We start from the raw sequence: 25,748 nt of genomic DNA on the forward strand, positions 1-25,748 counted from the left end.
GCACACATGCAACAGTATGTGCAGAAGTATTTGCATTTAAATAATGATTTGGTTATAGAAGGATGGAATGCCACTTGGGAAATGGGACATAATCTGACTGCATTTGTTAATTGGACACAATCCCGTATGCAAGCTTTGTATCTACAACAACAGATAGAGATGATACAAACCAAACTATACATGAGTATTTCTCCTATTTGGAAGGAATTGTTCCAATCAATGTACCATACCAATATCCTGTAGGCTGGTTGCCACAGCCACAGTATACGATATGCAACACAAATTGGTGTACAGGCCGAATCACGTTTTATAACCCCTCCAATACATTAACAGATACTGTATGTAAATTTACATCACTTCCTTTCCCAGTCTATCTTCCTGAAAGAGGAAGTGTGCTAATACAAGTTTTGCATACTAACAATTGGATACGGACCACCAATAATCACACTATTGACAATACAATATGTACCCCTACACTAATGGGATTGGCTTGCTCTTTAATGTATTCCACATTACCCGATGATTGCTCGTTGCAGCAACCTCTGGCACACTGTAGTCTTCTAATATTACCTGATAATGTAACTGGTTTCATAATTCCATTCCCTGAAACTGTATGTGTATATAATTTGACTTTTACAGGATGCCTGTATAATGTTACTTGGTTTACTTTTGGTTCTCGACAATATTATTTACCACCAATGGACATTGCTGATGCGCAATTGGGGGTAAAGTTGGACTAATCATTCTTTAAGACACCATTGTTGGATTTGACTAAACTACAAAAGGTATTGAATACCTCAGATTCGTTGAAACAGACCCTGAGACATGTGGACATTGCTGTAACTGGTGCCCTGCTTCGAGCGGACTTTGCCAAGGAACGCTTACTACATTTACAACAACAATTGATAAAAGACACCTCTCATTCTTGGTGGGATGTGTTTTTCGGACGTTCCTCTACTGCTACAATGACTCTGAATCGGATTTTTCATCCTATCCTTATTGTAAAGTGTGTATGCCTCCTGTGCCTAGTGTGTACATGTTATCTTACCTATCGAGTGCATAAAATATCACGTCAAAGTAAATATACCACTACAGTGGCTTCGTATGCAGTGGTGCCTGCATTGGAAAATGATTGATCAAGGGTGGAGTGTAGGATAAACATGTTCTTGTTAAACAGGTTGTGCAACTCAGCTTTCTGGGTCCCTGTCAGGAATACGGCGGTCTGATCAACCGCCTACATGCCAGGGACAGGTCGAGTCCGACTGGGTAATAGCAACTGTTGATACATAACATGGGGGGATAGTGATCAATCATTTCTCTCTAGCACACACACTTGTTTACGGCACGGTATAAAAGAGCAGGACTTTCCAGTGTCCGGCAGGAGTAGGAGATATTGCCTCTATAGACGTATAGAGTACTGGACACTGAAAACCCCCTTCTCGCCTTTGCTGAACTGACGACTCCTCGATACAAGGCTGATGACATGAAGGGTGCTGGATGGCATATGCAATCATATGGTATGTAAATAACTTTCTGTAAATAACGTATATTACCATGATGTCACATTAATAAATGATGTCATAGATATTGTGTCAGAGTACCTTACTCGCTCATTCCCAACAGTGACCTTGCAGTTTTCTGCCTTGACGAAGGAACTCCAAGTATACATAACACTCTGCTTCAGCAAGTTTCAGCAAGCTAGCAATCAAACACTCTTTTTTTTACCATGAACTGAGATTGTGACTGTGATCTGGGATTACAAAGACCTAGTCTGTATGCATTTTAAATTGTATATGTTTTTAAATGTTTTTTTATTTTTGTGTATTCATTTTTGCTTTTTTCTTATTGTCTTCCTTTTTTGCTGTTTCCCCTCCTTTTGGGGGGGATATAATCTGTGTTTTATGTTTGTCTGTTACGTCCTTTGTGTACTTGTAGGGGTTATAAACCTAGTGTTAGTGTTACAATAAGCCCAGTGTGGTAAAGTGAAGGTTGAATAAAGGGATATGTATATTGTTGACTTGTTTAACATAAAACTATTGTTTGGTATAATAAAGATTTAAAGTGTTGCTTTGGTTGATTATTGTGAGCTACTCTTTCATGATTATTAGGTTTAAGTGTCTTAATTGCATGAGTGGACAATTTATAGCGGTTGTTTGTGGGTTCATTTTGCATAACATTTTATAAAACAAAGTATATCGACGGGGTGTTTGAAAGCCAAGTAATGAGTGAATCGATAACTGACAGTAATCTGTAACCTCCCCCTCCAAAGCATGAAGTTTAATGGGGTGTCCAGTTATGGTCTATGGAAAAGATGGCCACCCTAATAAAACTTGACATTTGGGTTTTCATTGGAAAGGCTGAGTAATCAGTAGAGTGTCTTATTTTAACATGATGCCATATATTACTGTAAAAGCAAAGAAAAACAGGGAAAATTTAAAACATCTGTAACAGAAACTTGCAGCTTGTGAGGAAATACACTTATTACCATTCTGCGCTTGCCCATTCGCAGAGCCGCCACGGCAACCCTTTCCGGAAATAACCGAACCCTTAGACGAAAACGTCCCTTTCCCGGAGCGGCTTTATTTTCACCAAGCACAGGGATCAGTCTGCGCTGATTTCGGCCGGAAGCCTCCAAATGCTTAAATGGTAATAATAATAATAGTAGTAATAATAAACAAAGAAAATAATTATATCCGGAGGGGGCCGGCTAGATGTGGCCGTGACGCCATCACGCAGGGAGCGTGACGTCAGGTTGTACACGTCGGCTAGCCGGATGTCCAAGATGGCGGTTGTGTGCTGCGCTTCTAGTCACTAGAAGTGGTACGGAGGTGGTGGTTTTCTGACTATTGGTGCTCCGGTGGCGGGAGGTAAGCACCTCCTTCCCCAACTTCACTTCTTTCTCCAGCCGAGGGATAGCCTCTGACCCGCCGTGAAGTCTGTCCCTTCCGGCCCGCACTGTTTGCCTGTCTGACCCCGGCCGGCTGTGGAAAAGGATCTATACTCCGGTGCAAAGCCCCGCTAGCTGTGGCTGCCCCTCTTTGACCTAATTCCACGGGGAGGTTTCGCTAGTGGTGTGGATGCATTTTGAGAAATGACCCATTATGGTCGTGGGGGAGTGAGATGCTCAGGGTTAGCCGGAGGCAGCAGGTGTTGAACAGGGTTTAGCCAGACTTGAACAAATCACTACGGAAAAGCCTTACAGAGAACGATTCCATGGAGCCAAGCTCATTAAAGATAAACAACCTCAATTAAATATATAGCATACCTTTTCTGAATCGGGCTCCTTTTCCCTTTCTTACAAATTGGTGGTGCACTATAGGTTAGCTGCTACTGATAGCTTATCCTCGCAGAGAATAATAAATTTAGTGTTGGTCCACTGGAATATAAGTAAGTTGTTAGTCCAATAAAAACATATTTGTGGCTGGTCTTTGAGGGCTATACGCTCTTCACCGTGCAAGTTCTCCACCAAATATTTTGAATATTTCATTATGGCAAGATAACTACAAGACAATAAAACTGCATTTTTTAGATTCCGTTTCAGGGTTATGTGAGAAATTAGCAAGGGAAAGAATGGGTAGGTAGGGGGGCAATCTTTTGCAACACAGACCTTACAAGAAGTGATACTAGTTATTGTTTGTTCAGCTTGGAGTCTTCCACACCAGCACTTACCACGTTCTAAGAAAAATCTGATGCTTATTTATATCGAATGTTTAAATAGTAACTTCAGTTATTTGTGAAATCAACTTAATGCTGTAAAATACATTTATTTTTCTGATATCCAACCTGGCAATGCATGTCTTTTAGATTTGTAACATGGCTAGCTGTCAGAAGTTTGATTTTTAGTCTTGTAAAGTTCTATTTAAATAAGCAAAGTGTGACTTATATTCCTGGTTTCTAGTGACATTTTTGTCTTTCTGTACCATATTCCATACTGTTCTTTAGTTGCCCTCCCTTGCTGTAGACTTGTCAGGATTAAGGCTACCCCCCCCCCCCCCCCCGAATACCATCTACACTGTCAGAAACAATATCAAACAAAAAGATCCTCACCAGTGCTAATTGTTATAAACCTATAATATGAAATACCATGTTTCATATAAAACTTGATTTTTAAGTTTCTTAAAATGCATGCATGGCTTAAACTAATTCAAACCACAGAAAATATTTTCCAGCAATCTTTCAAAAAAGTCTCATCTTGTGTAAAATGTTGTCTGTCTTTACATTAAACTGAACAAGTGCTCATAAGAGCCTGCAAAATGTAAATTTGATAATTCCACCTTTTTTGTCTTTCACCATCAGTGAAAGGTAGCAAAAAGAATATAAAAGGGGAACATAAGCAAATCCTGATTAAAAACTAAGTAAAATAAGAGGTAATGTCAAAACCTTTTTGGCAGAAACCAGCATTGTCTCCTTAAAATGTGGTTTGATCATTTGTTTGTGCCCAAATGTTAGTTTTTCTGATTTCTGGTACATTACTCTGATTTGTAAAGTTTTATCCCATGGCTGCCTTCTGGATAAAACTTCCATAATTCAAGCACATAACATGCAAATAAGACATTTGTAGTCTGTTATTGTTCTCATTGTTACAGTTTTCATAACACAAAGTAGTATAAATATTAAAATTAGAAAAGTCTTAGGTAAGTTTGAATTTGCCAAGTGGTTATGTGATACCAGCCTGTGTTGCATTACTAATAAGTCACAAGTTCCTGGTAACATCCTGGTTGGCTGAAAACTTGCTTTGTTGGAAAGAAACTGCACTTAAGTTTCTGAACTTAAATGTTTGCAGAGCCAAACTAATGGACCCTGTTATAAAACTAATTTCCAAATGACACCAGTAGGCCTTCTGGAACATAAACCCAGGATTTTAGCTTGTGGAGAACAGTGGATATAACCATTCAATTGAGTTCATTGTTAAAATGTTATATGTAAGTTCCAGTTACACACAGCTCTGTAAAGTTGAGTTGTTTTGATTAAATCTTTTGTTTGCACCTAAAAGACTAAATTGTTAGGAGTTGATAAGTGATTTGCATGACCAGACTCTCCATGGCTATGCCTATAACATGTGTGTGTGTGTGTAGTATCTACTACAGTGGAACCACTTTTGTGGGAGTTCTGAGGCAAAGTATTATATAGGTTTGAAATCGCTGTGTTAGGGAGTAGTTTCTTTCCCCTCTGTCCTCATGTGGTTGTCTGAAAGATAAACACACATGCAGCAGCACTTAAGAAGATACCCTTTATGGGGCAAATTCAGACTGTTCACATTGGGGCAAATTTCTTGGATACTTTTTATTTACAGACTTTGCTTCAACTTTGAAAGAGAGTGCACGCACATGCTTGTACTTTGAAACTAGCTGAAAATAAAGAGTACTCATGGATTTTTGCACCTGATTTTTGTATGGATACTTTTCCATGGAAAATCTCATGAGGTGAGTTGAAAATGCAAACTAAATGCATGGTTTTTCTCCCAGATCTATCACCCACAGGAATGCCTCGTCTGAATGCGGCTAAAAGCATTCTGGTTCTTGAGCAACCCAAATAATTTTAGCCAAATTGAGAGGCCGATGCAACAAGGTGTGCTTGACACAACACACAGTATAACCCTCAGTTGTTCGCACATTTTTTGTGTGCAAACTTTACTGCCAATGCAGCAAGAGGTTTTGTGCACAACAATGTATATTTGTTAGTGCTCTTGCATAGAAGTTCCATGTTAATTATGGCATCTGCTACCCACCAATGCAGAGAGGTGGGCTGGCTTACTTTGTGTTTTCTTAGACCTGGAAACTTAGGGTTGGAAATATGGCAGGCTATAAATTAATGTAAAATTAAAAATAAATTAACTTCTGTGAGGAAACTGTACCTGATTTCAGCACACAGTTTTAATGTCTCACTTTCTGCACCGGCCCCTGAGGAAGGGCAGATCTTGGATGACTTTGAAAATCTTTTCTTTATTTTTTGCATTTGTGAGAAGAGGCTGAACGATTTGGAAAAGGCTTAAGGAAAGTGATATTTTGTTTTAAATAAACCATCATCATCCTGCCGGGGGGGGGGGGGGGGGGGGGGGGGGGGGGGGCGGCTTAGCATTCAGACAGGTTAAGCCACCCCAGTGGTTAATCCACACCAGTGGGTTATGCACCTCTACCAGCAGATGGAGATGGAGCATTACATATACCCCTGCACTGATAATAGGAGAGCAGATGGTGGACGTGCATCTCCTTACTGGGGATTGCTTTAAAAAAAATAGAAAATGAAAGGAGCAGAGTAGGAAATTATTTCACCCCACTCTCCTGTGGTGTGATACCTCATGGTCCCTCCCTCAGTCAAGTTTTCCTAGGTGATATCTGCGGATCCATCCCTCAGTAGAGTACCTCATTCCAGTAGCTGGTTTTCCAGTGTGGACTTAGCTGTAGAAAGAGAAACAGCTGAGAGGCTCGCTTGTGCAGTCGTGCAGCTGGGCGCACAATTGTCAGACGCTTGAGAGTGTGCTGCTAGCAGGTGTTTACCTTTGTGCTACTTGCCATATTCAGGCATCATAACTTGGTGTTCCTCCTAAATTGTCAGTGCCGTTTGGAAGCTTAGGGAGAGTTATCTGAGAGTTAGGGAGAGTTACTGAGCCCACCCTTCCCAACATGATGCAGGAATGTGACCGGAAGGTGACCTTTCGGAGGTTTCCTCTAGTTTTGGGGCTCCCCCTAACTAGTTCATTAGCGGGGCAAGGCTACTCAGTAGATGCAGGACCAACACCCCCTGCTTTTGGTATGGACCGTGGTGGCATTCGCGCACTTTTCTGTGCGCAAGTCTGTATAGGAATTTCTTAATTTAAGTTGCAGTTTGAATTCACAAATAAAATAAGATATGCCTGACTCAGGCCGAGCTTCGCCCGGGGTAGGGCTGCATCAGGCGCTGCAAAGTATACAGATATAATAGTAAGAGCCTCTTGGAGGCCTACTTTCACATTCCCATCAGGCAGTAGGATCAGAAGTATCTTCAGAAGTCTTTCAGAAATATGTTCAGTTCTGAGCACTTCTTTTCAGACTGGTGACAGCACCTTGAGACTTTACCAAAATTATGGTAGTTATGGCAGTGCATTGAGGCATGAAGGCATTATGGTACACCCTTATCTGAATGATTGGCTTATCAATGCAAAATCATTGCCAGAGAACGGTACAGGTGAACGGCCGAATGGTCAAAGTTTTAGAAGGCTTGGACTGTCATCAGTTTTGTGAAGAAGAAACTTTAGCTGGCCCAGTCTCTAGAACATCTGGGGGCACACTTTGACATGCAGTTAGAGTGTGTATTTCCTATGGAAGAAACAGTGCACAGGCTTATCTGCCAGACTGAAAAGTTGATCGCTCTGCCCTCCCCATTGACAAGGACTACCTGCATCTGCTAGGTTCCATGGTGGTGGCTCTGGATCTGGTTCCATTGGTCAGAGCCCATATGAGGCCACTTCAGTTTTTCCTTCTGTTTCGTTTCCTCAGTCACGGGATTACGATGTCTAGCTACGTTTACCAGATTTGGTGAGGGAGGCAATTGTGCCACTGCACCTGTCACGGATTGGGTGAGGTCAGTCTGGTGACACCCCCCAGCCCTTGAATCTTAGTCACAATGGATGTGAGTCTGTCTGGCTGGGGAGCTAACTTGCTGGATCTTGTGGTTCAAGAATGTTGGTCCTAGGAAGAGACATTCTAGTTGATAAACAGACCCGAGCAATAAGGCTGGCCCTCTCCTTTGAGAATAGGGAGGAAATGGCAAAGTGGTCTTGGGTCCTCTCCAACAGTGCTACAGTGGTGGCGTATGTGAACAGGCAGGGAAGTACCAGGCGTTGGGGAGTATTGGAGGAGATGGACTTTTTCTTCCTTTGTGCAGAAGAGAATTCAATTATCGTCAGCAGCCCACATTGTTGCAGGTCAAGAGAATGTGCAAGCAGCTTATCTCAGCAGGAATCTCCTGGATCCATGGAAATGGGAGCTGAGCCAGTAGGTTTCCAACCCCATAACTCTCAAGTTGGGGGAGGGGGAGGTGAGTTCCCTCACATGGGTCTGATGTGACTCAAAGAAATGCCAAGGTTCATCAATTTTTCAGCCATTGAATGGAAGCCAACACTACAGGCATTGATGCTTTCGTTCAGTCCTGGCCTGTGGGAGAACTTTTCTACCTCTTTCCATCATGTCCTCTCATTGGCAGAGCTCTCCACAGGAGAATTGGAAAGCAGTCGGGTCAGTCTAGTAGCCCCAAACTGGCTGCAGATGAGGCTTCAGATTAATCGACTACCTGCTACATCTACTGGCAGTACTGAGTCTTCTGGTTTGGGGCAAGGTGGTCATGGAAGACCCCTTTATCTTATGGATTGGCTCTTGAGAGGAAGCGTTTGCTGAGGTGATGCTACTCTTCTTCAGTAATATCTACCCTATTAAAGTCTTGGATGACTTTGACCTCTCTGGCTTATATCCAGGTCTGGCACTTGCTTTAGGTGTTTTGTACAATTGAGCTACCCTTCCTTGGCAGTTCCGATGCTCTATATATCTTAGCCTTTCTTCAGAGGATTTGGAAAAAGGTCTGGCCCTGAATTCGTTATAGGCAACAGCCATATCCTGTTATAGAGGTCACCTAGGGGGATTCTCGGTGGCAGTTCATGTGGATGTCTCACTTTCTTTGGGTTGTGAAGAGATTATAGCCTCCTTGCAGGCCTTTGGTGTGTCCAAGTGGGATCGCAACTTGGTGCTGAGGGCTTTGGTGTCGCCTCCTTTTGAGCTGTTGAAGCAGGTGACACTTAAGGATCTTTTTTTAAAGGGTGTCTTTCTTGTAGCGATTTGCTCCGCTCAACACCTTTAGGAGATTCAGGCTTTGTCTTGTTGGGACATCTTCCTTGTTATTTCCACAGGTGCACTCACTTTCTGTCCAGTGCTTTCCTTTCTACAAAAGGTGATGTCCGCATTCCATATCATTCAATCTGTTTCTCTTTCTTCTTTTACTCAGGAAAAAATATAAGGGACAATACAGGTCGCTATAATGCTTGGACATCCGTAGAGTGCTGTTTTGTTATTTGGACGTGACTAATGCCTTTCGTAAACCAGACAGGCTGTTTGTCCCATGTGGGGGACTGCCTAAAGAGGAAGTGGCTTCCAAGGTGACTCTTGCTCATTAGGTCAAGGAGATGATTGCCTCGGCCTATATGCTCCTTGGCAGGAGTTCTCTGGAATTTGTTTGAGCTCTCTATCAGAGTGCAGTTCTCTTCTTGGGCAGAAGTGGTCATGGTTGCAGCTGCTGACATTTGTTGATCAGCAACTTGGTCATCATTGCATACCTTTGTGAAACATTTATAGACTGGATGCTTTGGCTAAAGAGGATGCAGCCTATAGGTTTGCTGTCTCCTTATCCTTTTCCTTGCTTGATAATTTTCTCCTCTGCAGTTTTTTTGGGACAGGTATTGGGGACTTGAGGATTTTCTACCCACTTTGTTTTTCTCTATTCAGCTTTTTCTATAATACATTATTACATTTAGTCTATTTCAGGGTTTTGTCAGATGGATACTGGATTTCCTTAGTGCTGCACCACCTATAAGAACCTGGTGGTGATGTCATACTGGGAAAACAATGTTCTTTGCCTCCATCTGGAATGTGGAGACAATCACAGGTATTGACTGAACTAGTGTAGCAAGACTAATGGAAATAAAATTAACAGGTAAGAAATTTCTTCTTACCCATAAACTTCAAAATATCAATCATACTTAAAGGACCTTACTCATTAAGGAGTTTTGCCCCACCCCTACCCTCTAACACAGAATGGAAGAACATACTTACTGACTGCTGTCAGATATGTTTATAAATTAATTTTCGTCTTTTTCAAAATTCATGGCAAGACATTAATATTTGAAGAACTGGACAGTTTATGAGAGGTCTTGCTGTAATAATGCTCAGATTTAATGTATTCAATATGCTTGGTTTGTATTGGGCCCAGAGGACATTGCCACATAAAATATGAATTTTTGTTTGAAAAATAAATCTTGTTTATAAATTTACAGGCTGAATTCCATTATGCATTTTCACTGAAGTTTCTTAATGTGATTTTTATATATTATGCAGAGCAAATCTTACCTTTAAGGCACAAGCCAGACTCGCCTGGTCAGCTGAAGTGTCTCACTAGGGTGACTGAACTAGTTTTATATTAGCTGAGAACAAAATAAAGGTGGGGGGAGGCTTTGGGTGAGGTAAAATGTGTGCACTGAACTGTACTAACATCCTTGAAGGTGTTTTGCATGCAAATCTGTTCATTTGTAAATAGTGTGGTCTGCTTTTACTATGTATGTAAACAGTATAGTTTAATCATATGCCTTTCAGTTTTCTGAAGGAAAAACTTTTGATTTTCTGTCAGATGTGCTTTCTGTAACTTGTGTGCAGAATTTTTGCCAGCAGAACAAAGTTAATTTTTAAACCAACTTTCCAAATTTACTGAGAGCTAATTTGTTTCCCCCTCCCCCTCCTTTCTTGTTTTCAGCCTATCTGAAGCTGAGAGAATTTGCTCATTTCATCCATTGGAAGAAGAGAGACCATATTAGCAGTGTCAATTCTGGAAGGTCATCATGCAGCCCCCTCCACAGACAGTTCCACCAGGAACTAGTGGACCACCTCCCATGGGAATGCCTCCAAGCACATACTGGCGTAGCAGCGCCTTTAGTAAACGATCAAATGTGCCTGTGTCTGGGGTAATCGCTTCAGTGCAACCTGTGACTGACCCATTTGCTTTTGGCAAAAAGACTTCACAGAGCACACCACTAAATAATGCATCCAAAGGAAATCCACTAGCTTCACCAATTCCCTCCTCTGTTCCACAGCCTATCACAATGCTTTCTCCTCATGCTGCGGATTATTCACATGGAGTCCATATGTCTCAACCAGGATCTGCAACACAGCATGGAGCAAATCTGGACATATCTACTAATATTTTAGCTTCTTCAGCATCCCCAGCACATTTAACAAGCAGCAACACAGTTACCTCTCCAGTCACAGAACCTGTACATCAAAATTCTTCAGGACCACCTTATTATAATATGGGAGCAGGACATCAAAATACTGTTGGTGCTCATTTCCAGATTGGGGTCCCCTTTCAAAACCAAGCACAGAGCAATCAGGATATTACTAGAGATCTACAGGACAGCAGTGCGATGGCATCTACCACTGGTTCTTTCCTTTCTCACCCTCCCCCACAAGGCTCAACACAGTGGAGGCCCATTCAAGGTGGCCCACAGCCTTCAGTTCAGACTTACTTGCCATTTGCTGCCCTTCCTTTCCAGAATACAGCTTATGGGGCTCATCACACATTGTCTTCTTCCAATTACACAAGCAATTCCCCTGTGCCTTCCCAAATTCGTATGCATCATGCTCCAGTCCAGCATCAACAAGTCCAGCAAAACATTACAGCAGCTCCTCTGCCAGTTGGTGGTAATGAACATAGGCTAAATATTTCTCAAAGTAACAGTTTACAATTTAAAAATTCTATACAACCTGAAAATAGGTTCCATCAGAACACAGGACTGAACAATCCCTGGTTCAGCCAACCTTATCAAGAACAATTTCATCCACAACCATATTTACCTGAGCCCAGTCTTCTAAATCCTATCCCTCCAGCAGAAAATACACTACAAGATAGGTCTGAGGCCACAGACAAACAGATTCTTGCAGATAGGGATACAGGCACAATCTCCATGTTTTTCAAAGGAGATGAAGCAGAAAATAAGGAAATCATTTCCTTGGATCCGCATGCTGGCCCTAGCAACTCTTGCCTGGATTCTCTGGAGCAGAATCCTGGATTGGTACACCTCCCACCAGTTCATCCTCACCAGGTTTTAGCAAATGTTGTGGCACAGACACCAAATAGTTCAGGGTCAACTAGTGAGACTGCTCAGAAGGGGACAGAGGTTCAGCAATATTTTTCTCAAACCAAAAGCAATCAGCATGACACCCAGGCCACAAGCCAATCTGATGGTTACAATGTTGGAGATAAAGCAATTGGCGATAACCATAGTAATGCTGGGCCACAGTATGACAATGTTGAAAATGTAGAATGCATTCAGAACCTAGAAGTCCTGCCAGGTGAGTCACTTAGGACCAATCCTATATCTGCTAGTACAAATTCTGATCCTTTGAGGTATGGGTCATTAACTGGGCAGATGCTCCCACAGAATAGCATAGCAAGCCATGCAGAAGGGGGACCAAATCTGGAGACACCTGATTCAGTACCTCATGCCGTCAGATCTGACAGTGTTTCCTCAAACTACAGCGGTATGAGCCACAGGAGTGCTTCTAGTTCTAGCAGGCCTCAGGAAGTGGCAGGGACATTTATTCAACAAGAAAGTGGCAAGCTTGATGATGACTTCCCCACTAGCTTTTTCAAACAGATCGATTCATCTCCATTGGGAGCAGATTCATGTGAACAAAACTCCACCAAGAAATCTTATCACAATAATATGCCCCAGCCCTCAACCCCAAGTCCACCAAAGCCTACAGGAATATTTCAAACCAGTGCGAATAGTTCTTTTGAACCAGTTAGATCCCATGGGGTTGGTGTGAAGCCTGCAGAAGTTGATCAAGCAAAGATGGTAGGGGAAGTAAGAGAACCTCACACAATACAAAAGAACACCAACATACAGTCTGGAGTTCCAGTGGCTTCCCCAGGTAACCTTGAACAGCCACCTGATAATTTGGAAACCATTTTCTTGCCCCAAGTTCATACATTTGGTCATATAGCTGTAGGAGACCCCAGCAACTTGTTACAGCCTGTAAAGGGACCTTCAGTAGAAAATGTTCCATTACTAATTGATAAAAGGCCCTTGTCAAGAGCTCATGGAGCAAATAAAAAGTGTGAAAGCCCAGCAACCACACTGTGGGCACAAAATGAATTGCCTGTTTTTGGAGGGAATGTTCTCTTGGCCCCAGCTGCTCCTCCCGTGTATGTCACACCTAAACCTCAGACAACCGAAATTATTCAGCCTCCAGAGGATGGATTGCTAGGTCAGGAGTCCAATAAGATGGATTCTGTTCTCGTACTACCTTTGCCAGATGGACATGGATCTGAAAACCTGGAGAATCCTCCCAAAATGGGAGAAGATGAGCCACTTCATTCCCAGGCAAGCTCTGGGTATGCAAGTCTGTTGTCTTCTCCACCCACTGAATCTTTACAAAATCCGCCTGTCTTGATTACACAGCCTAATCAGAGCTACAGTCTGGCTCAGCCAATCAATTTTTCCTTATCTTTACCCAATCGGCTAAATCTGAATCAAAATAATGAGTCTCTGAAAGAGACTGGAATAGGTGACAGGTCTGTATCAGCCAATCAGGCTCCACATAGCAATAGTATTTCTGGAGAAAGTGGTCACCTGTCTTTCATGCAACCTGGATGTATAACACCTCCTGTACCTACAAATCTCCCAAATGCTAAATCTGGATCAAACAGTATGTGCTCGCCTGAAAAAGCCTCTAGTTCAACTGCAAACTTATTGATACAGCCTCCACCACATCAGTTTCCACTTAATTTAATTACAGAAACTCAAAAGAATCAAAATTTTCCTTCAGGGTGTGCTAGTAAAGCAGTGGTCCCTGGGATGGATCAATCTACTGATAACACAGGTGTGATGTTGGTACCACCGTTAAACATGACCATGCTAAGCAATTCTTCACCCAGCCATTCAATTGGACAAGAAGAAACTGCCGGTGCCCTTGATTTCACGATAAGTCGAGTTCCAGCCAGTCAGAGTACTGCCACTAATTTTATGTCTACCTGTAACCAGTCACATGCGGAAGGTCCAGTGTTCCCTCAGACTAATACTCAGACTTCACAGGTAGAAGCAGAAGCAAGTGATAAACAGCCTTTTTATCGACAGTTAACTAAAGGTGTGCAGCAACAGCAGGCCGAATTGGAGAGAGGACAACAAGGGGCACTGAGTTCTCAGCAACAAATGCAATCAGATTCTCAGCTACCCATGACCACACAGCCCCCGGTTTCTGCAGCTTACCAAAAAACACCTGGGAGTGTACTTGTTCCAGGAGCACAGGTGTCGGGTGTTCTTCAGGGGAGTATGTCGTTGCCACCTGCAGAGCCTGCTCAGCCATCAAGAGAACATCTTCAGTCTTCAAGTGGCCCTGCAGGTTCAGCCAACAGTAGCCAGCCAATCATGCAGCAGGGAGAGCAGAAGCCCCCACCTTCTCAGACACCACAGCATGCATTTGGTCCTCCAGTAGATCCTTCTGGTTACTATTATTATCGCCATCCTTATGGGGCCTATCCACCTCATTATCAGCAGTCCTACCCACAACCTGACCCCAGAGCTGCTCATCTCTATTACCAGGTACAGGTAAAATATTTATCTTGTTGGTTCTTATGGGGTTGACTTGTTTTTTGTTTTTTTTTTTATATTTACAATGTTTTCAATGAGAAGCTTGACCCTGTTCTCTCTTTCTGACAATAGAAAACACAGGTTCCCTGTTTGTACCCGGATCAGTCCAGACTGCTGGGTTTTGCCTCCCAGCAGATGGAGACAGAGAAAAAACTTGAAGGGCATCCACTAATATACCAGTGTACCACCTGTGAGCCCTTCAGTATTTCTCTGTCTCCAGCAGATGAAGGTGGCAGAACCTGCGGTCTTGGTACTATCCTCAATTTTTTGGGAAAAAAAAAAAAAGCAACAGCAGCCTAGTTTTTTCTTTCTGTACCTCTGGTTAGACCAAAGCGGCTCCTTTAAGAAAAAAATAAACAAGAGCACGGAGTACTTTGCCTTCTGGGGAGAAGTCAGCTGGGCTGTCTCCCCGGTTGCAGGCTTGGCTGCTGAGGTCTGTTGATTTCTTTATTTCGGCAGTTTGCAGCCTCTGTCCCCGGTGCACTGGTGATTTACTGGTGGGCTGGTCCCTCCCCCCTTGGCCCAGAGTTGGCAATACTTTGAGACCCTGGGCTGTGCGAGTCGCGGTGATTTAAAAAACAAAATTTCGAGTGCCTTTGAACTGCGGTCTCCCGAGCTCCGGAGGGTATAATTTACTGTTTCCCCTGCCTCGGCAATGCCGTGAGCATCGCGCTGTTTGGCTTGTGGGGAGCCGGCAGGGAGGCTCTCCCAGGAGAGCCTCTGCTCCCGCTGCATCCCCGGAGGCAAAGGCTCCTCGTCATTCAAAGAGGGGGCTACAGGGAGGACTGCTGCGAGGCCCCTGGTGCAGGGAAGTCGTCGGTTTGCTTCGTTCCTGCTGAGTGCAGGAACGGCGGCCATTTTGGGAGCCTTGGAGGATCCTTTGGATCTTGCAGCAGGGGGGGGGATTCCCCTCCCGCGCTTTCTCCTCATAACAGAAGCCCCGGGTCTCATTGGGGTTCGAGACCAGTTTCTCCTGGGCTCTCCTCTTCACCTCCCCGGGGGGGCTTAAAGGGCCAGCCCTCATTTTCAGTGGATTTTGTTGATTTATGCATAAGGCTTATTTGGCTAGCCTTATGCCTACAGGGGAGCCAGATCTGGGTCTGGAAAGGCTGGTTCCTCCTCCAAAGCTTCCTTGCTTGGACCCTCCGGAAGTCTCCAGGATCCGGGGCATTCAAGGATCTTTGGGGTCTGGTGAGCCCGTTCTGGCAGGTGACACTGCGGCTGCAGATCCTCTGCAGGGGACACAGATGGAGATGCGGAGCGGACGGCCCCTGTTTAGGGCGATGATCCTCGCATTCTCCGCTTGTTTCGGCGAGATGAACTGGAGCCCCTAATTCCATATGTCCTGTCGGAGCTAGGGATTCATTCCACCCCAGAGGCCCCGGTGACAGATTCGGTGGACCCAGTTCTGTTGGGTCTTCGTCCTCCGACCAAGACTTTTCCTTTCCATCCCATGTTGCTGCAGCTCATGTTTCGTGAGTGGGATGCCCTGGAGACTAGCCTTATTGTGGGCCGCACTATGGATAAATTGTATCCGCTCCCGGACGATTCCTTGGAAATACTGAAGGTTCCCAAGGTGGATGCGGCGGTATTGGCAGTGATGAAGCGTACCATGATTTCGGTAGTGGGGACAGCGGCCCTTAAGGATCCGGAGGATCATAAGAACATGCCACATTGGGTCAGACCAAGGGTCCATCAAGCCCAGCATCCTGTGTCCAACCATGGCCAATCAAGGCCATAAGAACCTGGCAAGTACCCAAAAACCAAGCCTATTCCATGTTACCGTTGCTATTAATAGCAGTAGCTATTTTCTAAGTCATCTTAATTAATAGCAGGTAATGGACTTGTCCTCCAAGAACTTATCCAATCCTTTTTTAAACACAGCTATACTAGCTGCACTAACCACATCCTCTGGCAACAAATTCCAGAGTTTAATTGTGTGTTGAGTGAAAAAGAACTTTCTCCGATTAGTTTTAAATATGCCACATGCTAACTTCATGGAGTGCCCCCTAGTCTTTCTATTATCTGAAAGAGTAAATAACTGATTCACATCTACCCGTTCTAGACCTCTCATGATTTTAAACACCTCTATCATTCCCCCCTCAGCTGTCTCTTCTCCAAGCTGAAAAGTCCTAACCTCTTTAGGGGGGAGCTGTTTCAATCCCTTTATCATTTTGGTCGCCTTTCTCTGTACCTTCTCCATCGCAATTATGTTTTTTGAGATGCGGCGACAGGAATTATACATATTATTCAAGGTGCAGTCTCACCATGGACCGATACAGAGGCATTATGACATTTTCCGTTTTATTCATCATTCCCTTTCTAATAATTCCCAACATTCTGTTTGCTTTTTTTGACAGCTGCAGCACACTGAACCAGTGATTTCGATGTGTTATCCACTATGACGCCTAGATCTGTTTCTTAGGTTACATATTAGGTGCTACCACCCAACATTGTGTAACTATAGCATGGGTTATTTTTCCCTATATGCATCACCTTGCACTTATCCACATTAAATTTCATCTGCTATTTTGATGCCCAATTTTCCAGTCTCACAAGGTCTTCCTGCAATTTATCATAATCTGCTTGTGATTTAACTACTCTGAATAATTTTGAATCCTCTGCAAATTTGATTACCTCACTCGTCGTATTGCTTTCCAGATCATTTATAAATATATTGAAAAGTAAGGGTCCCAATACAGATCCCTGAGACACTCTACTGCCCACTCCCTTCCACTGAGAAAATTGTCCATTTAATCCTACTCTGTTTCCTGTCTTTTAGCCAGTTTGTAATCCACGAAAGGACATCGCCACCTATCCCATGTCTTTTTACTTTTCCTAGAAGCCTCTCATGAGGAACTTTGTCAAATGCCTTCTGAAAATCCAAGTACACTACATCTACCGGTTCACCTTTATCCACATGTTAACTCCTTCAAAAAAGTGAAGCAGATTTGTGAGCCAAGACTTGCCTTGGGTAAAGCCATGCTGACTTTGTTCCATTCAACCATGTCTTTCTATATGTTCTGTGATTTTGATGTTTAGAACACTTTCCACTATTTTTCCTGGCACTGAAGTCAGGCTAACCGGTCTGTAGTTTCCCGGATCGCCCCTGGAGCCCTTTTTAAATATGGGGGTTACATTAGCTATCCTCCAGTCTTCAGGTACAATGGATGATTTTAATGATATGTTACACATTTTTACTAATAGGTCTGAAATTTCATTTTGAGTTCCTTCAGAACTCTGGGGTGAATACCATCCGGTCCAGGTGATTTACTACTCTTAAGTTTGTCAATCAGGCCTACCACATCGAAAGCTTGAGGTACACTTGAAGAGGATTTTTGAGGTGTCAGCCCTGGAGGTCAGGGCGGCTGTTTGCAGCGAGCAAGCTTGTATTGGGTGCAACAGTTGCTGAGTGCCCGCGAACTTTCCCCAGAGGAAGCGGAGCAGGTAGAACGTCTGGAGGCAGCAGTGGCATATGGGGTGGATGCCTTATATAATCTCCTTCGTACTTCGTCCCGTACCATGGCCTCGGCAGTATCAGCTCGGAGGCTATTGTGGTTCCGGAACTGGTTGGCTGATGTATCTTCTAAGTCTCAGCTAGGGGCACTTCCTTTCAGAGGAAAATTCTTGTTTGGTGACTATTTAGAACAGCTTATTAAATCTTTAGGAGATAAGGAATACAAGCTTCCCGAGGATAAGCCTAAGTCTTCCAAGCTTTTTGGTCCTTCGTGGTCTCATTTTCAAGGTCAGCACTGGTTTGGGCAGACGACTTCTTTTCGAGGCCATCAGCCCGCTCGTGACAGAGTCTATTCCGGTCAGGCAGCCAAGACCTCACTATGAGATAACGCCAACCCATTCCTCCATTCTGGTGATAGGGGGTCAGCTCTCCCTATTCTACGAGAAGTGGGTCAACAAAACGTCCGACTGGTGGGTTCTAAGCATCATAGAACATGGCTACGCGTTAGAATTTGCTTGGTTCCTGCGAGACCTGTTTCCAATCTCTCCCTGTGGATCTCTTAAAAAATGGCGCATCGTAGCTCAAACCCTGCTGTTGGAGGATCTGGGAGCGGTAGTTCCAGTTCCTCTGGACGAACACCAGACAGGGAGGTATTTGATTTATTTCGTGGTCCCCAAGAAGGAAGGCACTTTTCGTCCGATCCTAGACCTGAAGAAGGTCAACAGAGCCCTCCGGGTGCCCCATTTTTGTATGGAGACCCTGCGCTCAGTGATAGCGGTGGTACTCAAAGGAGAGTTTCTAGCTTCACTGGACCTGATGGAAGCATATCTTCATATTGGTATTTGCAAGGATTATCAGAGGTTTCTGTGATTCATGGCTCTCTGCAAACATTATCAGTTTCAAGCCCTTCCATTTGGACTGGCGACCACCCCACGCACGTTTACAAAGGTAATGGTGGTGGTAGCGGTGGCCCTTTGGCGAGAAGATGTCCTGGTTCATCCATATTTGGACGACTGGCTGATCAGAGCGAAGTCGGAACACCTCTGCAAGTTAACGGTCGACAGAGTGGTGCACAGCCTTCACTCTCTAGTTTGGGTCATCAACACCACCAAGAGTCACTTGTCTCCTGTTCAAGTTCTAGACTTCTTAGGAGCACGCTTCGACACGTGGCTGGGGAAGGTCTTCCTAATGCAGGAGCGGATTGACAAGCTGATGTTGCAGGTCCGTCTCATCCTGTCCCTGCCAGTGTCCAAAGTGTGGGACTACTTGCAGGTGCTTGATTCTATGGCATCTACTCTGGAGTTGGTTCCTTGGGCCTTTGCTCATATGAGGCCGTTACAGATAACGTTGCTTTCCCGTTGGGATCCCAAGTCGGAGGAGTTCGGGATTATGTTGTCTCTTCAGGAGCCAGCCAGGTCCAGTCTGGATTGGTGGTTGATCCCCAAGAACTTACGGCGGGGAGTGGAGCTGGAAGTGCCGCAGTGGGTGATGACAGACGCCAGTCTCTCCGGTTGGGGGGCTGTTTGCCAGTCTCATGCGGCATAAGGTCAATGGACGCAGCAGGAAGCACAGTGGTCCATCAACCGTCTGGAAACCAGGGCAGTGCGACTAGCCTTGCTGAAGTTTCTTCCCCTCATCCATCAGTCTGTATGGATTTTGTCCGACAATGCGACGACTGTGGCAGATATCAATCGTCAAGGGGGCACGAAAAGCCAGCCAGTGGCCTTAGAGGCAGACATCCTGATGGTCTGGGCAGAAGCAAATCTCGCCCGTCTGGTGGCTTCACACACAGCCAGAGTAGACAACGTTCAGGCGGACTTCTTAAGTCGCCAGCGTTTGGACCCCGGAGAATGGGAGCTCTCTGACGATGCAATGAGGCTCTTGACTCATCGGTGGGGTGTTCCCCGACTAGATTTGATGGTGACTCGGTTGGATGCAAAGGCGGCTCTATTCTTTAGTCACAGAAGAGAGCCCCGGGCGGAAGGAGTAGATGCCCTTGTTCTTCCGTGGTCCCGTGACATTCTGCTCTACGTGTTTCCTCCCTGGCACCTAGTGGGCAAGGTCATGTGAAGAATAGAGCCTTGATGGGACTCTGTCATCTTGGTGGCTCTGGAGTAGCCTCGGAGGCTGTGGTTCGCAGACCTGGTCAACCTGGCGGTGGACAGTCCACTTTGTCTCAGTCACCTCCAGAATATTCTGAGGCAAGGTCCAGTATTTTTCAAGCAGGCGGCTCGCTTTTGTCTAGCGGCCTGGCTTATGAAAGGAGGCAATTGAGAAAAAGGGTTCTCTGGACGCGGTCATTTCTACTCTTGAGGGGCACGTAAGACCTCTTCGTTGCTTACGTATGTTAGGATCTGGAAGGTGTTCGATTCGTGGTGTACTGGTTTGCGCTTTGCCCCGCGCCGTGCCTCTCTTGTCCATATACTCGCTTTCTTACAGGAGGGGTTAAAGAAAGGTCTGGCATATAGCTCTCTCAGGGTACAGGTGGTAGCCCTGGGCTGTTTGAGGTGGAAAATTGATGGAATGTCCCTGGTGGCTCATTCGGACATTTTGTGGTTTCTGTGGGGTCTAAGCACTTGAAGCCCCAAGTATGACCGGTGTGTCCTTCTTGGAGTCTAAATCTGGTTCTTCGTGGGTTGTGCAAGCTTCCTTTTGAGCCCCTCAGGAGGGCCTCTTTGAAGGATCTAACGCTCAAGTTGGTTTTCCTAGTGGCTATCTGCTTGGTGAGGCGCATATTGGAGCTTCAAGCGCTGTCTTGTAGGGAACCTTTTCTTAAGTTTACAGCTTCGGGGGTGTCTCTCAGAATGGTTCCGTCTTTTCTACCGAAAGTAGTGTCTGCTTTCTACTTGAATCAGTCGGTAGAGTTGCCGACTTTCCCGGAGGTGGATTCTGGGTCCGCTCAGGATCACGATTTGAGAAAGTTGGATGTCTGGCAGGTTCTCCTTTGCTATTTGGAGGCTACTAATCACTTCAGGTTGTCGGATCATCTTTTTGTCCTTTGGAGCGGTCCTAAGAAAGGGCATAAGGCTTCCAAGGCAACCTTTGCCCGTTGGTTGAAAGAAGCGATCGCTTCAGCATATATCTGTCATGGTCGGGCAGTGCCAGATGGTTTAAAAGCGCATTTGATCCGCTCTCAAGCTGCATGTTGGGCAGAGAATCAGCTGGTCTCACCGCAGGAGAAATGAGAGCGGCGACTTGGAAGTCTCTGCACACTTTTGCTAGGCATTATCGGTTAGACGTCTGGGCTCCGGACGCCGACTGTTTTGGCAGTAGTGTGCTTCGCGCGGGACTCTCCAGGTCCCACCCCATGTAGGGCAGCTTGGGTACATCCCAGCAGTCTGGACTGATCCGGGTACGTACAGGGAAAGGAAAATTGGTTCTTACCTGCTAATTTTTGTTCCTGTAGTACCACGGATCAGTCCAGACTCCTGCCCGGGGATGAAGAGAGAACAAGGGAGAGTCTGCTCGATTGGTTTTTTTTTCTATCTGCAGTTTTTCGAATGAGAAGCAAACTATTCAAATATGCGCAATTTGATGAATACAAGTTTCAGAGTGCTCATTTTATGTATAAAGTTCTTTGGTCGCATTCCTTTTCCCCAGTTTTTGATCCAACCATTGGATTGGGATGTGAGGTTGTTGGTTGCACAGTTTTTTTTTTTATCTGCTTTTGGTACTGTTTATACTGAAGGGCTCACAGGTGGCACACTGGTATATTAGTGGGTGCCCTTCAAGTTTTTCTCTGTCTCCATCTGCTGGAAGGGAGGCAAAACCCAGCAGTCTGGACTGATCCGTGGTACTACAGGAACGAAAATTAGGTAAGAACCAATTTTTCTTTTCACAAACTGAGGGGAAATCTGAACACTTCACATTTTTTGAACAACCTTATTTGTGTATTTGTGAAGCTACTTAACAATTCTTTGGTTTGCTTTTTGTGCTTGTCTCTACTGCCTCCTGATCTGCTAGGTTATTTTAAGGGTGGATTTTCAAAGCATGTATGTGCATAAAACCTTTATGCATGGTACTATAAAAAAAAAAAAAAAAGTAACCTAGGTCTCTATACACAAGTATGCATGTAACCAGATTTTACATATACTTTTTTTTACATGCAGCGGGGAGAGATGTTACTGGTGGGGTGCTGAATTGAAATGTATATATTTTATTTTATAAAGAACCATGGCAAATGCGTCTAAGTTCACTGTAAAAATCTAGGGTAAAATCGGAGGGTAAAAGTTGCACTTCCTCTTCATCCAGTCAGACCAGGTCAGACCAATGGGGTTATACACACCAACCAGCAGATGGAGAAAAGAGATCAACAGGCTCACTGATGTTATTTGTTATGTACTTCTGTGCTGACACCAGCCTGCCAGTATTCTGTCTCCAACAGTTGTTGACAAGCATCCTGTGATGTGGGATGGGCTGACAGGCTGAACAGAAGAACTATTCAGTGCTCTTGAGGTGAAATGAAGCATCTCCCTTCCTCAGCTGAGTGAGAGTCCCTACCTTCTGTAAAGAGGGGGAAAATATAAAGACATTTAAAAAACGGATAAAGTAATTGGGGGCTTCAGAGGCAACAGCCTAGTGAGTGCCAGTGGGCTTCCAGATGGACATTTCTTGATTGCCCCTCCTCCTGCTACCCCCCCCCCCCCCTTAGTTTCTTCATCCTCTGGGCTTTTCCTGTCCTTAGGAGTCCTAAACCTTTAAATTTCAGGCTATCTGTTTTTAATAAAATACAATTCCCCCCCCCCCCCCAAAAAAAACAAAACAACAAACAAAATGGCAGTGAGGCAGTATCACAAGAACTGCTCAGCTGCAGTTCAGGGGGAAAGTTTGTAGTCTCTGCTGGTGACAGGGAAGTTGATTTAAAGCATCCTTGGGTTGTGGTTACTTTTCTGCTTAGTGGCATGAGGGACCAAGATGGTGCCATCTGGGGATTGTGGGAGAGAGTGTGCTGTGCTCCACCTGCCATATTATGAAGGTGCAGGCTGGGGCTGCTCAAACTGTTTGTGAGTGTTCTGTGTCCCGAAGGGAGCTTGTTTCCTGTGAATTTTTGGGAGGTGGTTTTGCAGGGGAGCCCATGACTGAGGTTGCAGTATTTATTATTATTTATGTATTTTTATATACAGGTGTTCGATTTTACACATCACATCGGTTTACATTCAAAAGTACTTGTTTTCCTGATTGCGCCAGTGATCACTTTGCAGCCGCGGGGCACAGAGGTGGTCAGCCCTGAGCCATAGTGGTGAGCTTCTAGCTGGTCCTAGGACTGTTGGTTGCACCTGCTACCGCAATGGGCTTGGCTTCTTCTGTGTTGGGCAGCTCTCCCTTTCCCTGGGCATTAATTTCCCAAGGAATTTTAAAGTGTGTACAGGCTTTTTGCAAGGGACAAAGCACAGTCCCAGGGGCTTTCTGCCCTTCCTGCAAACCCTGTGCCCTTAGATTAAGGCTCCTAGAGTAAGAAGAGGGCTAGGCGGCTGAGTGGCAAGGAGGTGCCAGTTCCCTCTATGACACTTTTGAGGGGTTTAAATGCTTTCCTCAGGGAGATAGTGAAGCAGATTTGGATGAAGGTGAGGTTCCTCTGGAAGGGGAGGTCATGCATCCATGCTGCATCTTTCTTAGGAATGAACTAACATCTCTAATTTCTCAGCCTTGTGTCCTTTGCATATTTCGGATGATAAAAAGGAGGAAACTCCTGTTCATACTCCGGATCAGTCCAGGCAAGTGGGTTTATGCATTACTATCAGCAGATGGAGGCAGAGAACAAAACTTTGAGGCACTGCTACTTAACGGAGAGTGCCACCTGTAGTCTGTCAGTATTTCTCAGTTCAAGCAGATTGTAGAGGTGCAAACCTGCAGTCTGGAGTTTGGGAAAAAAACCTCACACAATTTTAGGAGATTTCAGCTCCTGGAGGTGCTAGGTTCCTTCATGGGCCATCTTTCGGGTTGAGCAGTGTGAGTGGGGGTTTGGAAAATCCTGTTCTGACTCAGCCCTTGTCGTCAGGGTGCCGAAAGCCAGGGGTCCCTGGCACCTTCTGCGCTCAGCCTCTTCGTAAGCAGGGAAGTATTCAAATTTTCTTCCCTTCCCTGGCCCTGTTTTAAATTGTTTGGGGAAAAAAAAGCTGTTTCCAGGCAGAAGGGAAGTGAGGCTGAAATAGTTGAGCAGTTGGTTTTCTCTGCCTGGAGGCAGGTAAGGGTGTGGAGGGGGGACGGGACACAAAATTTGTTACTTGGTCAGGGCCAGGGGCTGTTTACAGCACCATTTTCTCCTCGCGTCGGCAGGGGCTATTTTTAGGCCTGATCGTGCTGGCATGCTGCCTCCCACGCAGTGAGGCAAAGTTTCTGGTGTCAGACTTGTAAGAAGCTTATCTCCATATTCCCATGCAGACCGAACACCAGAGATTCCTGAGGTTCATGGTCCTGGGGGAGCATTTCCAATTTCGAGCCCTTCCCTTTGGGTTGGCAACAGCACCACGCACGTTCTCAAAGGTGATGGTGGTAGTGGCGGCGATGCTCAGGAAGGAAGGTATCCTGGTGCACCCATACCGGGACGATTGGTTAGTATGGGCAAAGTCAGAAATGGAGTTTGTCACTCAGTCCAGCAGCTCCTGGATTCATTGGGCTGGGTGACAAATCTGTTAGAGCGCCATTTAAAGCCGATCCAGTTGTTGGAATATCTGGGGCATGCTTTGATACCCGGATGGGGAAGGTGTTTCTGACTATGGAGAGGGGTAGTCAAGTTGCAGAGTCGGGGTCCTTCGGCTGCTGCATCTGTCAGTTCCCAGGGTCTGGGACTATTTGCAGGTCCTAGGTTCCATGGCTTCTATGCTGAAGTTAGTTCCATGGGCCTTTGCTCACATATGCCCATTGCAGAGGGCACTGTTATCCCATAGGAATCCGCTTTCGGAGGAATTTCCGTTTCCGTTGCCGATGCCAGGTCCAGTCTCTCATGGTGGCTGTCTCAGCATAATCAGATAGTGCCCAACTGGGTGGTGGTGACCACAGCTGCCAGCCTCTCTGGGTGGGGGGGGGGCGTGCGATGTGTCGAGGAAAATCGGCTAGGGGCAGTGGTTGTTGGAGGAGGCAACCTGGTCCATCAATCGGCTGAAAACCAGGGCAGTGTGCAAAACCTTACTGCCATTTCTCCCACTCATTCAAGACAAGGCAGTGCGAGTGTTCTTGGATAATGCGATGACAGTGGCGTATATTAACTGGCAGGGCAGAATGAAGAGTCGTTTAGTGCTGGAGGCGCAAGAACTATTTGTTTGGTCAGAGAAACATCTAGCAAGAATAGCTGCTTCCCACATATCCAGAGTGGACAACGTGCAGGTGGACTTCCTTAGCAGACAGCGTCTGGATCCGGGGGAGTGGGAGTTGTTGGCGGAGGCCTTTTCCTTGATTCAGGCCAGGTTGGGCAGACCAGCGGTGGACCTCATGGCGAATTCAGGAAATGCAAAGATGGATTGGTTTTTCAGTCGCAGAAGGGAGATCGGATCAGAGGTCCTCCACTCTCATTCAACCATGGCCAACACATCTGCTGCTGTATGTGTTTCAACTGTGGCCTCTCATAGGTTGAGTGCTCTGGCGCATTGAGCTTCATCTGGGCAGGGTGATTTTGGTGGCACCCGAGTGGCTATGCCAGCTGTGGTTTGCGGACCTTCTTTGTCTAGTGAATGGTCCTGTTCGCTTGGCCCATCTGTCAGGGCTGTTGCAGCAGGGGGGGGGCCCACATTTTCCGAATGGAAGAATCGCTTCTGTCTAGCGGCTTGGCTTTTGAGATGTGGCGGCTCCGCGTGAAGGGTTATTCTGAGCCTGTGATTGCGACTTTGCTTCAGGCAAGGAGGCCTTCCACGTCATTGGCTTATGTCCAAGTGTGGAGAGTATTTGAATCGTGGTGTTTGCAGAATAGGG

General features: G+C 45.3%; 1 protein-coding gene across 4 annotated transcripts in view; it reads left to right on the forward strand.

Annotated features, from left to right (window-relative positions):
• Positions 1–2,729: 2,729 nt before the first annotated feature.
• Positions 2,730–25,748, forward strand: part of SEC16A (SEC16 homolog A, endoplasmic reticulum export factor) — a 192,532-nt gene continuing 169,513 nt past the window's right edge. For 3 of the 4 annotated variants that reach the window (XM_029614123.1, XM_029614126.1, XM_029614124.1), the window contains exons 1-2: positions 2,730–2,867; positions 10,492–14,344. In XM_029614123.1, the coding sequence (XP_029469983.1) occupies positions 10,577–14,344 (3,768 nt within the window). In that variant the 5' untranslated portion in view covers positions 2,730–2,867; positions 10,492–10,576. The remainder of the gene's footprint in view (positions 2,868–10,491; positions 14,345–25,748) is intronic. The other variant, XM_029614125.1, reaches the window with a different exon arrangement.

This window comes from Rhinatrema bivittatum, chromosome 8 (assembly GCF_901001135.1).
Source record: "Rhinatrema bivittatum chromosome 8, aRhiBiv1.1, whole genome shotgun sequence".
In the NCBI taxonomy this organism is placed as follows: domain Eukaryota; kingdom Metazoa; phylum Chordata; class Amphibia; order Gymnophiona; family Rhinatrematidae; genus Rhinatrema; species Rhinatrema bivittatum.